The following is a 16,514-nucleotide window of genomic DNA, read 5'->3' on the forward strand; positions in this document are numbered from 1 at the left end:
TAACACACAGTGGAAACAATCTCTTCTGGATGTTAATCATGACCAAATGGCAATCAAGACTTTAAGGTATTTATCCTATTTCTGCTAAAAAGTCTGGTTTTACCAGTACAAAAACACAGAGCATGAAATGAGACAAAGCACAGCATCTACCATAACGGAAATCACATTATTTCAACAAATTGCCTCTACCACATATTCCTCTACTATTTCTTCTGCTCTTCTCCCCTTCCTGTTTCCTCAAATTTAGAACATTTAGAAAGACTTTCAGAATTAGGCTTCTGAGAAAAAACATAATTTGGAAAATACTAATGAGTTTTCAAGAAACGGCATTTTAAGAGTCAGTATATAAAGCTACATGGTGAAGTGGCTTGCTTTAAATATAAATGTTCCACTGGAAGGAAGGTCATGTTTTGTCATCCTGGAAATGAGGCTTTCACTCATGCTTAAAATCATTTTAGGACCACTGTAAGAACACTGGGGTTCCTCTTTACTCAGAAAAGGGTTCCATAAAGATGTATAGAATAAAAAAAAAGAATTAACAGTGTAGAAGTTCATTCAGAGTTATGAAACTGTAACTAAATACATTCTCTCATAGCTCACCGAGTCAAACAGTCAATTGTTACTGCAGCAGTTAATTTTTAATGCTGACATTACTACCTGCTTTGTGATATGTCATGTGGTCACTAGCAATACTAAAATATTTAACAAGAAGCATTGACACTATACACAAAATTGTTTTATGTGAACTCTCCAGGTCTTTTTGTTCTGTTTTTAAGGCCAAAGAATTTACGATCGTAAAGCATGTAAAACACTCCAGACATACTCACTTTGAGGCAAAAATTTTTAATAAAGTTCTTAAGTAGTTAGAAGTCTATAATTAATGATGTTTTGTTCTATTTTACCTTTGTCAAAAGATTTGTGCAGTTACAGCAACTGTTAAATCCTCGTTCTATGATACATAGTAATAATACTTCTAAATTCAGTGCTACTTTGTCAAACCTATTTCACCTATCTCAAAGCAGCAGCAGCATACTTAGTGGGCCCAGTTATACCGTAAACAAGAACCTGATGTGATCACAGATCCCAGACCATAGAAACACAAAAAGGAGCCTTTTCGAAAAGCACACCTTTAGTTCCACAAATGGTGTGCTTCTGCCTCAGGGGATTGTAGATTATAAGCACAAAATATAACTCCACCAAATCACTGAAACACCAAATCACCACCAATGGTTCCACAGGAACAAGAATAAACCAGATGATTTCAAAAAAGGAAGCAAGCAAGGTAGTATCAGGTATGAAACACAATGTCTAAAGTTTTTACGCTGTAAGCATATCTAAGTTTTCCCACATCTTTGGTATTCACACCCATAGCAGACAGACCAAAGAACATAACAGTTACAATTGTTTAAAAAAATAAAATAAAAATATTGAACAAACCACAAAACACAACTTGGTGATATTTTTCATGTCTGATAAATTCCATAGTTTGGTACTATGGACTTGAAGGAAGGTAAGACTCTAGTGACACCAGCAATAGCATCTGTAATCATAACCAAAGCTTCCTGACTGATCAGTAATAAGCCAATGTGCCGCAAAGCTGGCCAAGAGGCTAAACTCCACAGCCTTATTTATTTAAAGGCTAGGTGTAGTTCAGCACACAAAGTGGCAAGTATCAAAGATGCAAAGCTACTTGAATTATAAGGCCAAGGGGCAATTTTCTGCCTAAGTTATTTCTCCTATTCTACTACAACGGAGCTCTAGTTTCTAGATGATCCTCCAATACAAACAAACAATACAAAGGAGGTTCAGTCACTTTCTGCTCTCTAACCTGCAATCCCAACTACTGCTGTGTGGCACAAACAGAACTAGCGGGGATAGCCATACTCTGCCTCAGAGAGCGTCAGGGCTGCGTTAGGTGACGATGATTGCTAATGCAGAAGGAACACACAAGAAAATATCTGGGACTTCTATTCCATACTTCTGCTTAAGCGAAAAATCTGAGCTGTAAAATGCTGTTGTTTGATACTATTCAGCAGAAACTAGTCTTGAGCCATCTTTCTGACTCTTTCTGTGGTTTCCCACAATACAGGGGAATTTCCCTGCCAATACAGGGCAGTAGCAAAACACAAATTCAAATTATTTCCATAAGGCACATTGTTTGTATTCTTGATTAAGCATGGCAGCTGCAATGAGTTTTAATACATTTTTCAAGCACACATTTAAGTGAAGAATAATCATAAAATAACACTTACTCTTTTCTTGAAAGGAGCATGCTTATCTGCTTTTAAAATAAGTGTCAGATTGCTTTTTGTATCTTTAGTTTCTAAGATATTCTTAGTCAGGATAAACTTGGAATATTTTTGACTTCACCTGTTCCTGTATAATGTTAGAAACAAAGCAGTTGCTATATTCTCTAAAACCAGTGGCTCATTTGGTACATGCTAGAGAAGCCTCTAGCTTCAAAGGAAGGAAGCATGGACCCCGAAAATAAAGAGATGTGGAATTAATCTCCCATAAAAGAAAATCCCCCACAATCCAACCTATAATAGCACGAAAAAAAAAACCCCAAAACAAAAACCAAAGAGCTCAAAAGCATCAGTTCACCATCCACTCCTACGTTTGTTACAATTTTACTATTGCTACAGATATCAGGGTTTCTTTTTATCTAACATTTCAGTTGAATACAACAATTAAAATATATTCCAAATCTCTGTACTGAATTATTACCCTACACTTTCAGGAGAATGCTTAGAAAAGACACTTTGTAGCAAATGCCAGTTGAGATCATCTGGCATTTTCTATGTAATGATGTTTTACCTGACAGTTACCAGATGCAACAACTGGAGACCCACACCTCGTGGGTGTCTACGCAAACTCGCGGGGTGCTTGCTCACCAGCGCATGGGCTAGCAGACTGTAGGGAGCTCCACGGGTACACACAAAAAATAAAGCACCCACATGTCCATCAGGAGATGTGTGTAAATAGGGGAACCCACACACACAGAAGAGGCTGTTCATGCCTGTAACCAATACCAGCTGTGAGAGAGGAAACGTGTGCATGCCTGTGTGATTTTTAACTTTTTGGAATTAGTTACAGAACTGCATGTAGAAATTTGTAGGTGTTCCTTAACATTTCTTAAACATCTAGTATTCTGGTTTATCTGTTGTATTGCTGATGTTGATCCTAAATATATAGTTCACTGATTTCTAGTTATTTATGTCTTTAATAAATCATCAAACCGCTTCAATCTTGATGTGTTTAAACCACGGGAATTGAGCAGGGCTTTTCTGTGATGCTCCAACATTTCATAAACTAATGATTACCAAACTTTGTTTGAGACTTCCAACGTGAATGGATTCACTGAGCTACTCATTTTTTATAGCTTACTACCTTGACTATTCCTTTTCAAATATCAAGTATCATGTTTCACAGCTTTGGGCTGGAACTAAGGAATTTTCAGTATGGGACATAACTATGAAATACATATTCCATTTCACTGAACTGAGCTGAATTTTATCAGATTTCTTCTCAATTTCCAAGTTAAACTGCTGTTTGTCAGTGGAGAAAGCTCTTCCGCATTTGAAGTCCATGGAAGTTGTACACATGCTTACAAATTATTTGCATTTTTTAAAAGCATAAAAAAGGTCTACAAATACATAGATTAGTATCCATTTTCAAATAACAGTCACAGCAACTATGCACTACCCTCCCTGTGCATGTCTTTAAAAGTGCAGAATTCGTCAATACAGAACAGTGCAAAATATTTAAAAACCAGTGATCTCAGCATACCGCACTAGAGATACTCTACACCACCAACTTCCCTGTTCTGAGTCCAGACTGCCCAATTCCTTTATCACATGAATCCTACTCTTGATGCACTAGACAAGGCTTTTAGAACATCAGTAAACTGCAACTCTAAGAAGGAACTGTGGCTTCTGTTTTGGCTGGTTTCCCAAGAAAAAAGAAGAGATACACATGTATAGATTAATATGAGTCAAAACATTAATTGTCACCTACCTTGCAGAGCTGAAAAGCTAGCTTAATTCTGCAACAGAGGGGCCAAGAGCCAGACCACCAGATTTAAACTGTTCAGCTTGGTGGTTCAGGGCCAACTTTACTGTGAACCACTATGAAAAATTATGTCTTTTTTGCATTAAAAATACTTTTAGGTATTGCAAAGCTTTGAAAAAGCATTAAAATTTCTGCTAAGGCAGGAATTCAGTAAGAGCTAGCCTGAGGAATTGGACTCAAAATCTAATACTGTAAATGGAAATTAAACATTGCCTCCACCTTTTGCTTTCAAAGAGAGTACCAAATCCTCATTTCTTTCCCTCATATGGTCCCAAACAGGACTTTCCAGCCATAGACCAGTGCTCTGTGGAGAATGTCAACAAACCAGCAGCTGACAAGTTCAAACAAAAGCAGCTACCTTTCCAACAACATTAGGTTACAATAGGCACAAGGCAGCTATAGCAGTAGCAGATGATAAATACTGAACCAGAAGCTACAGCCACAATTTTACAGAAAGGTAACATGCATCGACAAAGCCAGAAGAAAATCCATTCATCCAGAAAACTTTTCTGAAGTTGAGAAAGTGATAGGTAGCTTTTACTCATTAGGAAACCACCATTCATTTGCAGTAACAGGCTTGGTGAATAGGAGTGTTCTGGCAGGACCAGCTGTTTCTCTTCCTTTGCATTCAATGAGTCTCTTCTTTAAACGTCTGTCTGAAGATCTGCTCCTCACCTTGTAAGTCTCAATCTTTTCCAATACAGTCAAATGTTTAATCCCCATCTATCCCATAGGAACGTCTCACATTCAGAAGCTAAAGCTTTCCTGTGTTTACCATCACTGTCTGGTGTACAAAATACTTTGGAGATTCATAACACCTATAGTTAAGGTACAGGAAATGTAGCAAGGAAAAGGATAGGAGAATCATCCAGTTTGAATTTGTCCCTTCAACAGACAATGCCACCATATTCCAAATTGGTGGTTTAAAAATCAAAAGTTTTAGAACTAGTTATAAACTTATTTGTTATCTCCAGCAAAGGACCAATAAAATCAAACCAAACTAAAAAAAACCCCACAGAAATGGTATTTTTTGGTAGTGTATTTTTTACTATCTTTTCTCTCACCAAGGACAAAATAAGGTCTTTACCAATTTATTATACTCCTATATAGGTATTGCTTTAGCAATCAGCACACAAAGTGGTAATATCCTCACAACTTTCTATGATTGCTCATTATCACCTGCGGTTCTTTAAGTATGCAGATTTCAGTTACGATAAAAACAACTAAAGTATCAAAATACTTGAACCAATGCTGTTTGCAAACAAAATGGAAAAACTATAAATAACTACTCACCAGATTCTCGTCAAACCACTCCCGTATACACAGTGCTGTGGCCCCCGGAATTTGATTTCGCAATGCTTCTTTCTCTTGAGGATCCTCTAGCATTTCCAATGCCATCTTTAGATCTTCTAGGAGATGCAAAATTTGAAATGTGCCCAAATATACTGATGGAGCAGGTGACACAATATCATAACCACCATTAGCATACTCTGTAGCTGACTTTGTACCTAAAACAAGCAAAACCAGGAGAGACAATAGTGTTATATAATTGTTTTGTAAGAGACAAATATATAGGTACTGCACACCACAACATTTGGACTTCAGACGCTAACTGACAAGTATCAGTATGTCAAGCTTAGAAATACTTGAATTAGGTTCTAGATAAATAACAAACACTGGAAAATTAAATGTGAGAGGTATGTACAAGCATATTAAAAAAGAGTATTGACCTAGAAAACATTTGCAATGTCCATTAAATTACAATTGCCAAAAGCCTACCCCAAATCGCCTGTAATTTTCCATGGTTACCAAGAGATGTCACTAACTTCTCAGCTACATAGTTAGAAGTCCACACACAGAGCAGTGTTAAGCAACATAATGACTGATGCAGCCCTTTGACAAGAAACTTAGATGAAAATAGATCGTGTTACCAGAGCTAGAAAAATATGTGACCTTGAGTAGGTTTAAAACCCTCCCATGGAGAACAAAACTCAAAAAGTTAGTAATAAAAATGGCTAACGAAACTTTGCTAGCTCTCTAAATTACAAAAATCTCTCTAAATTACACCACCTGCATCCTGCCAGCCCTCCACAACCAATATTATTTTCTCAAGAACAATAGCATGGCAACAAACATATCTTGCTTGGTGGAAGAATTATAATTAATACAAATTCTAAAATCTCCGAATCTTTCTGTCTTAATACCCTGTATTTCAATGAGATGCACGCTAAAATGAGCACTCTTTTCTCAGTCCTGAGTTTCTGACCTTTATTTCATCTAATATCCCTTTGTTTCTTTAAGAACTAGTCTGATGAAAAACTTCTATTTGCTCTACTTTTTACAGTTTTTATTTACAATTTATTGCCTCATGCACATAATAGGTTGTACTCATGTCTTCACTCCTGTTCTCTCTGGCATAAGCAATCACATTTTGCCCCTTAATTTGACTTCATGGGAGATTTTTTTCAGGTTTTTGATCATTCATATCGTACTCCTCTCAATCCTTTCATTTTGTAACACACTTCACAGGTGTGTGTTGGATCCACATAGCATATAGTATTCCTTAGAAGACTCTATCATTGATCTACACAAAAGAATTATAAAAATCTCCATACTATTCTTTGTTGTATGCCTGTGTTTAACATCATTTACATCTTAGTTATGAAAGGAACATAAATGTTCACTGAGCCTTTGAAAATTATTTGCTAAGTTTTTTTTCCTGAGCAGATGTATCTAATTTGAAACCTAGATGTATAAGCAATTCAAATTTCCCTCTTGAATGCACACTAATTTGCATCAATCAATGTTAGTTTCCCTGCTATGTTTTTTTATCTACCATGATTCAGACTTTACAAACTATCTTTGAATCCAATGGTTGATTTTACATATAGCCTTATATACAACTAATACCTAAATACAGCTCATGAATACACTGACACTCTAGGCCCTAGTACATGGAAATGCCTTCTGCACCTACATTAGCTTTTAACCAAAAGACTAACTGATCATTTATTCCTAATATTGTTTCCCATCTTAACCAATTTTTGATCCAAGACAATATTTTGTCTCATTTTGTGAATGCTTAACTTTACTCAAAACTTTTGGGAAAATTCAAAATAATATTAACCAGGTTTTCTTCAGCCATTGCTTTAATGACACAAAGAATTCTGTCAGATCAATTATCTTTGCAAAAAATTATGTGGTTTGAATTCTACTGTATCATGTATGTGTTTTTTTGTTTTCACTGTTTTAAACAATGCATAACCATCCCTAGAAATTTCTGAAGTTTTGCAAGGCTCAGTAGTAAGGATTTTTTTTTTTTTTTAAAGCAACACTGTTATTTTCACTAGTGGAGTATTTCATATACTCTTAACCTCTTTTCAAACTCAGAATATTCCCTGTTTGGTCCTGTTGACTTCCAATGCTTATGAATTTATTTTAATACCTCAAGTGTGAGATCTCATCTTAATTTCTGGCTAAGACCATGTCCAAGATAAAGTTTCTTCAATATCCGGTGCTACAAAGGCTGTTACACCTCATAAATCAACCTTGTCTTCCTGAATTATTTCCTTTTGAGAAAAGGATCAACTAACTGTTTTGCTGGATTTGAGTATGCTAACCACTAAAAGATGGTGTATTTCTATACTCTCAGCTACTTATGCCAGCTTAGTGTTTATGTACTTCCTAATGCAAATTAATATCAAACTCCAGCAACTAAAAATAGCAGATTTGCAAATTGTGTAAGAACCATTTAGATCATATAACCTCTTAAATCTTTTCATTCAGCCAGAGTGGCTTGTTACTTACTTTCCAAAAGAAACGCACACACAAACTGAAATCTGGTATTGTCTTAAGTAGCATTGATGCCACTTTTAAAGATGTGGCTTTCTCGGTTATTGTGACATTAGGACTTTTAAACTAGTTTTCTTGCTCTTTCTTTTGGAAAACTCCAGTCTAAATTTTTCTGTCTTTTTGTTTAGTAAGTAGTTTTCACACCAGGAAAGCAGGCAGGATCCAAAGCTATTTCATAATCAGCTTTGGTAGTAACCCCTTCAATGAACTGACAATTTAAAATAGATATGCAATGGGAAAAAATTAATGGAGCATTCTACTATAGCATTTTTCATGTTATTTATATGAACACTTCTAATATACAGACAAGAGAGAAACAAACAAAAATCCACACAATCCAAACAAAACCACACAAACTTTCAGGCCCGCAACCAATACTTCATAAATAGTACCAGATTTTAAACTGCAGAAGACAATAAAGATACTTCAAAATTGTCTTAGCTCTTAATAGTAAATAGCGCAGTATTTGCTTACACGAATAAAGATGCAATGATCTTATAAGTGAACTGTGTGTAACTTCTTATATGCACTAGTTCCATTAAACCTTGAAAGGAATAAGATCTCTGATTAATACCAACTTAAGTTAAATGAAAGAAGTAGAGACTGAAAGGCTCGATTTCATTCATAATTTTAAATCTTTCAACTAAGGTTATGGTCCATGAAAGAAGTTATTAAAAAAAAAATAAAATATATCAGTACTATTACCTGAGGGGTAATGGCTTTAAACTGAAAGAGGGTAGATTTAGATAAGATATATGGAAGAAATTCTTTACTGTGAGGGTGGTGAGGCACTGGAACAGGTTGCCCAGAGAAGTTGTGGATGCCCCATCCCTGGAAGTGTTCAAGGCCAGGTAGGATGGGTCTTTGGGCAACCTGATCTATTGGAGGGTGTCCCTGCCCATGGCAGGGGGGTTGGAACGAGATGATCTTTAATGTCCCTTCCAACCCAAACTATTCTATAAGTCTATGACTTAAAAGTGCTTTACTTTGCTGAATTGGGGCCAGAATACTCAACAAAAGTTACAAAGCCCTCCCATGAGTAACTCTCCTTGTCCAGAAGACGACCTACCCACTAAGCATCACTAAGAGAACATGACCCTTCACACCTCCCCATCAAATACAGGCATACACTCCTCCTTTGTGAAATTATTTTTAAACTGGTTTGCCATGGGTTGCCACTGTAGTCCCTTTTATTCTCCTGGCTGAAATGGAAAATGAAGAATTCCTCTGAAAGCAAAAACTAATGCACTTTATACTAGGTAAAGTGGTGATACAAATGCAGAAATGCAGAGTTCAACTCAGCGTTTTAATTCAGAAAGCTTCCTGTTTTACTGCTTAAATTCAAATGAATCACAAGCTTGCTTCTCTTATTTGCTTTCCATGTAGTTTCATATTAAGTAGGATATATATATTGCTCACCAGAAGGATAAGAACACACCCTGAAAAACAGAAGTAAAAGTGCATAGGAGTAAATAATTATATTTCTTTGCTTAGTTTAAACCTTTACATCATCATGCTGCAAAGCACATTAAGTTTTAGCACCAAACAATGCTAAAGGATCTCCTTGCAGACTGATGCAAAAAAAAAAAAAAAAAAGATGCTATAGTGCAAACAGAACACTACGCGTTACCACTACACTCTACCATTAACAGCAATTAATTTGTCTGTAGCTTTATTATAAATAGCTGAAGTGGGGAAGAATGTGGTTCAAGCACTAGAATTTTATGGATACTCAGGAAAAATGAGTGCAGTTTTGAACTCTTGCAGAAAGACTCATTGTATAGACTTGAGCAAGTCACAGTCTTCCCATGCCTCATTTTTCCAGGGGTATATAGGACACAGGGGAATCTTCTGTCATTATGTTTATATAATACTCAACACCATGGTTTCCTAGTGTACTACTGGAACACATTTAATCACCATCAATGTCCACCTCAGAGGAGTAAGAAAGAAAGAGGAAAAAAAAAGAATTGGAACTAAGACATTTTAAGCAGCTGAATTCTGGCTTCCACATACAGACAGTGGATGAAGGAAGTTAAACGTTGCTGCACAGTATATGTATGGTAGAAAGAAAAACAAAAGTAATTTAAAAAAAAAAAAAAAAGGAAAACAACTTTCAAGTTACACATTTCCTACACCCTGACCATGCAAGCACATTTTGAGTTCAAAGTTCTTTGCAATTAGCTGAATGGCTTCAAAGAAACGTTCCTTTTGGGCAAATACATAACCGATTCAGAAAACAGCACTACTGGTAACTTGCAAAAATAAGTTACTAAGAGGAAAGCCTTGCCAGTCTGAAAATCAGCTCTCCTCAGCTTAGATTGTATACATTCATCCATCACCCAACTTTCATCACTCTTAGCAGTAGATACTGTTTGTGATCTCTCACTTTTCCTTGCCCCTTAACTTCTGATCCTCTGCATTCATCCTTATTATCTCAGTGTTTTAGCTGTAAAACTGGCTGAGTTTTAGAAAAATATTCCTGGTAATACACATCTCAACCATCAGTGGTAAAAAGGCATTTTCCTAAAAACTGCTGACTCTTAATCCAGAAAACAGCAAAAACCAACAAAAGCCCCACAACAAAAGCCCCACAACAAAAGCCAAAAGCTACTTCTGCTCTGGGTAAGTATGATATTCTATAAAGCTGAAATACTCAAGGGTAACAGTTTCAATATCTGACCAACAGTGGTTAGAATAAAATTATAAACATACATTTTCTCTGGCCTTTCAGTCAATCATTACACTGCTAGAGAACTTTTTTCTTTTTACCTGAGTTTTTACTCAATGAGTAAATAGGTTGTCCAAGTTCTTCCTTTCTCCAACACTACCAAGTGTAATTTTCTTGGCAGCACAAGTCTCTCTTTCTCATGAAGACAGCCTTGAAAACGTGAATTTATGTAAACTAGTAGTAAGGTCTGGATGGGACCTAATTCAGCCTCCTCGTTCCTAAGCCTTCTGTCAAAGGAGTGACAAGGTAGCTCACACAATCCTTTCTTCTAATACTGAAATGCAAAATACATCACAAATGGTGTATTTTGAATCATAGCTCATATTAGCTTCTCCTCAAATCTCTGCTTTTAGATCTTTAACTAAAAGGAACAGTAACTGTTGAGCTGGATTAGCAGGAAGCCCTAGGAAAAAATTTCCAAGCATAGAAACATTAATGACCACATTCAGATGCAAGTTTCATGCAGCTCGGACAATTTTCAGTTGAATTTTATTTATAACCACACATGGAATCCTTCAGACAATTTTCAAGAACTGTCTAATTTCTTATGCAAATTATCTATGTAATTACTCAACCTTTTTCCTTTTACATGCTTATAGACTCTAAGCTGTGATGTGCAACACAGTAGGTACTGTATACACAACTGCAACAAAAAGATCTCTCTTATCCAGAAACACAAGCTAAGCAGCTTTACAGCTGGTGAAAAAAGGAAGATGGATTATGCAGCTATGATGGAGATTTGAGGCCGAGACTCCATCACACAGGAAAAACAGGATCAACACATTTTACTAAAGACAAAGAACAATAAATACTTGCACCAATTTTCTATCTTTTTTGTATTTGCACACACACACAAAAAGTGTATGTAGGGCCAGTGAAACCAGTAATCTAATTAAAACAGTGTTGTGAGACAACAAATACATCTTTTTAGTATAAAATCCAGAATTGTTTGTAGCAAGCAGTAGTAAGCTACTGGTAATATGAATGCTGTTTCATGAAAAAAAAAAATGATCTCTGAAAGCATAGGGGAAAATAAGAGCAGTTTGTGAGGAAATAAAGGCATTTTATAAAAATTACACTATTTCAATTTTTAAAATGTCTCTTTCAAATCAATTTCATTACCTTAAAGTAGGAAATTGAGAAGCTATGTTTTTGAATTTAAAGAAATCCCATGTCTGATAAAACTTGCTTAAATTTAAATCTTGGAAATCTAGTCACTATCCTATTAAACAACCAAGTGACTCACATACTGAAAAACAGATCACATCATATAAATGACAAAAGAACTTTTGTGTCTCAGATTTTCAATCTTATGGGGTTACAGGCATCATGGTTTAACTGCCTTTCTTTGCTACATACTGTCTGCAGCTATGTACATTTCTGTTTCTTTTCCATCCTTTTTCAAAATTTAATACAAATACTTATGAAGTATGGGTTTTGTTTCACATACACTCAATGCAGTACTACATTTTTTGGTATGTTGATGTAGGTGTCTAGGTCACGACTGTGTTTTTGTTGTTTTATACTGACAGAACGCTTTATCTATAATCAGAGATAAAGAATTTAGAGTAGCATATTTCAGTTGCAAAGATTTCTCCATTTTGAATTAGCCTTAACTCCTATTTTCAAGAAAACTTCTAATTTTGTTGTTTTGCTGGAAAGGCAGGAACACACACAAGGGAAGTCAAAAACCAACTTGATCAGTAAGTAAATCACTGTTTGACTTGGACCTTCAAAGGACAATTTTATCTTATACAAACCAATTTTTAACAACTATTTTTGTAAAAGACCATTAAGTGTTTATAGGAAACAAGTTCTCAATGCTTTCAGCTCCATAAGATGCTGTAGTAATGCCCTGTTTACAGAGGGAATCCATCAGTACTACAAACAGAATTCAGGCAGTCTTCACTCTGTCTTGTGCTCAGACCGCCACTATCTGTGAGAAGATATCCTTTGGATAGTGAGAGTATGGGAAGCATGTTTTGGAACAGTAGCCTAAATAGCTATAATGACCTCTTGAAAGGTTAAGCACTCAAAATTGAGGAAATTCCAAACTTCAGGTTGCTCTGGCAACCCTGGGTAAGGAATGAGTAGACAATGCTGCACATGCGCAATCAACATGCAAGTTGTCCTGATTTTCACATGCTTTTTAAAACAGAGATCAAAACTGCACCTGAACAGTTATGCAAGGTCTTAGCTTGAAAGCTACAACATGTGTAAAGCCCCTGCAAAATGTAGTATCAAATGGCTGTAACGGTTATTCAAGTGTGCACACAGTTTGTGAGGCCATGTCTTAGATGTTGTTAACAAACCTAAAAGATGATGGATAGGTCACATGAAAAATTATGGATAAAATGAATAGACAGTGAACTGCTATATTTTTAAAGTTTTAAAAGATTTTAAATTGTTATAAATCTGTTGCTGACAACATCCAAGGAATCAACTAATCAGCTTTTCCAAAGTTGAGTATCTGAAGCTAAATGTAAGCACCTAACAAGCTATAAGAAGTGTTATAAAATAAAGATAAATGTTGAACTACAAATTATAAATGCTAAATATTTGTGTTAAGTTTTTATATTTTCCCCTTTAATTTCCAGGATGGTTAAAGGTCACCATTTTTATCTACACACACACACACCCCACCCCCCATATTCTTGATACGTAATTTTCTGGAGCTGTTATGACAGGAAGTTACATATTTCTCTATCAAAGACTTGATTTCAAATAATTTATTATTTAACTTTCTGTTTCATATCTCTATTGCTATAAGATTTATGCATAAATATGCTCTAGCTGATTGTTTCAAAAAGCCACTATAGCATCTTGTATAGTGCAACTTCACAAATGCTCACCTTAATTAATGCATTGCAGTAACATGATAAACAAGTACTGTAGATATATTGTTTCTTTTGTTCAGAAAAAAGCCTAAATTACTGATTGACAAAGAACAGAAAATAAAAAGGAAATACACTGATCATAACTGAAGCACAGCATATTAACACAATTACAATTACTTAGAAAATACAAGAAAACCACTGCAGTTGTTGCTGTTCAATTACTTTGATCTATAACGAAAGAAATTGCTCATTATTTAAATTATTCTGTTTCTCTCATCATTATTTCAACTACAGTCTGTGTCAATTCAGTGCTCTAAAATGAAATTCTACAAAGAACTCTGTATTAAAATTATAAAAAGTTACACACCTTTACTATAGAAACTAAATTTTGAACTGGAAAATACTGCGAACCTTGACTAGGACATAAGTGATAAAAATATAAAGGCATCTGGAAGTATAAAAATTTAAAAGACAAAAATCAAAGCTATTCTCTAGTCATTCTACACAATCACAGGAATCTTGTACTGCCTGTCAGCTGCATGTCACCCAGCGTATATTTCAGATAAGACCCACCCACCCCCCCAAAACACACCACAAAAAAAAAAAAAGGATTAAGTGCTCTCTGTCTGGTCTGGACAATTTCAATTCCTTGTGAAGCAGAACAGAGTTGTCTATCTTCTTCACTTAAAGTGCTGTGAGACTAGTCCTTACATTCCAAATGAATCCTGTGATGACGTATATGACTATTCATAGGTAAAGGATGAGGTCACTAGGAAATATTTTTATTTCTTATTATTTAGGTTTTCACTGAGTTCCTACATCATTCCACAAAACCTAAAATTCATCCAAAGGGGTTCAAATGAGAGTGTTAGTATTTTTTGTCCACTCCTGCATTTTTAATCCAAGTTCTAATCAGTTAACTAGAGGTGACTTAGTAATATAACACATCCACAAACACAGCATAGCTCTGGAACTTGAAATCTATTGTTTTCATAGTAAAATTATGATGAGGCAGAACAATAAAAGAAAAAAAGAAGATGAAAGCCCACAAACTCCCCCACAAACAGGTCCTCCTTCAAATTCTGGCAAATAGGTCCCACAAGGAAAATATATTAAATTTGAATTGAAATTTTGTTCATCTATTAAGTATAATTTCCTCTCAAGGCCCCTTTTTCAGCAAGGGTGTGGGAAGCAGTTGGGTTTGTAACACACAGTCAAAGCAATGAACTGAGCGCAAGCTTTCTGCCACCTCAAGAGAAGGGAATTTAAACATGCATACTTCTTGGATAACTTCTTGACAAACTTTTAAAGTATTTATATTTTTTAATCTCTCAGTACTAATACTAAAATATCAGTGCACAACCATGTGATAACACATTTAACTTTCTCATTATTTTTCAGTAAACAATAATTGCAGGAGCTCTGGTTAAAAGGAAACTCAATAATTACACTGATTACTTGCTGAATTTGAAGAGACTGGAGCTGCAGACTATAATAATGTCTTTAGACCTTTACAGTTATGGTCATTATTCACAAAAGGAAATAATGGACTTCCAGATTGTTGACAGAGGGAAGCAGTTTGATATAAAATAAAAATAAAATAAAAATTATTTTAATTCATTAGGATATATTGCAAAGAAAAAAGAATCAAAATCTATAGTCCTATAAAGAAACACATTTCAATAAATGGGTAAAAGCTGAATAAAAGGGCAAGTAATGACTTGGTCAAACCTCAGAAGGAAGCAATGGCAAAGTCATGCACCTCAAATAAAGAATGCGTAGACAGATCCGACATATGGGCACTTTCTTTAGAGAAAGCCTCTGTTTGGAGTGCAAGTCATTCCAGCTAATGGATAAGTCATGTTCATTGACAATCACATTAGCCCTTTTTGCTATTTTAGTCAAATAAGGCTAATCATTTAGCATGCCTAATTTTTATAGCTATGAGGGTGGGTTATCAGTACAGATGTACTGAAGCATAAAAGACTTGGGAACACTGACCTATCTGTCAAATTTGATCAAGCCCAATGAAATTCAATTTGTTAATCTTGCTTCACAATCCTACCCTCATGCACTCTAAACACTAATACATTTTGTATTGCACTGAGATGCACAGTCTACAGTGAGACTTTTTATCTGGATTAATCAGAATCATGTATGAGCTATGTTAACATTTGGAGTCAGGGACATGACTTTTACAATTAGAAGGCTAAAAGTCGGACCGCAAATCTGTAAATATTTGTAATACGTATTTGCATGCCCAGTTCTTACCTTAAAGGACAAGGCCACAATCTATTATTTTAATAGTAACTACAGCTAATAAAAAAAATCAGGACTGTTTTCTCATTAAACAGAGAGAATGCTGGTTTTTGCATGCGTATATATACACACATCTACTCAAACTTCAAAAATTAACCAATGCTAGTTACACATCTCTGCACTTCTCACTTCTCTAAAATAGTGATTAATGATGTCTGAAGCAAAGTGTTCTGAGGCCAAGAGAAGAGCATACCTCTCCTGGTGCCCACTCAGGCCTCATTCCAAAGGAAGCATATTTTTCATCAGCTAAGTAAGTTTCCAATAGTCATGAAGTTTAACCTTAGTTTTTGAATCCAGTCCTGCCTAGAGATACCCATGGAATCTGGATACAGGAGCTGAAATAGCACAAGCTCTGAACAGTTAAGTTGATTTTTTTTACTGTTTCCAGTCTACATTTGCACAGATGATTTGTCCAATATTTGCATGATATGGCATATATAAATCTGCAGTTAGAAGACTCTCAGTCCTGGCTTGTTTCATGACAGTCCTCCAGTCCTCCCTCTGAAGGAGTTTCCTACCTTATTTGCTCTCTCACCATGCAGGACAACAGAACATTCCTGTTTTCCAGTCCCTGCCCAAATTGCATACAGAAGCTTACTGGATTGAATTAGAGAGAATCAAACTTGAATAATTACTATGTTCCTCAATTTGAGACGAACTGGGATAATAACTCTATACAAGTATGGGCTCCAGCAGATATATTT

The 16,514-nt window shown here is 35.5% G+C and overlaps 1 protein-coding gene across 1 annotated transcript in view; it reads right to left on the bottom strand.

Moving 5' to 3' along the window:
* The window catches only part of PPFIBP2 (PPFIB scaffold protein 2), a 109,141-nt gene that overhangs the window by 69,743 nt on the left and 22,884 nt on the right, over nt 1–16,514 (bottom strand). Inside the window, exon 3 of the mRNA XM_075755225.1 lies at nt 5,365–5,579. Coding sequence (XP_075611340.1) covers nt 5,365–5,579 — 215 coding nt within the window. The remainder of the gene's footprint in view (nt 1–5,364; nt 5,580–16,514) is intronic.

The sequence above is a fragment of the Balearica regulorum genome, chromosome 5, assembly GCF_011004875.1.
Source record: "Balearica regulorum gibbericeps isolate bBalReg1 chromosome 5, bBalReg1.pri, whole genome shotgun sequence".
Classification (NCBI taxonomy): Eukaryota; Metazoa; Chordata; class Aves; order Gruiformes; family Gruidae; genus Balearica; species Balearica regulorum.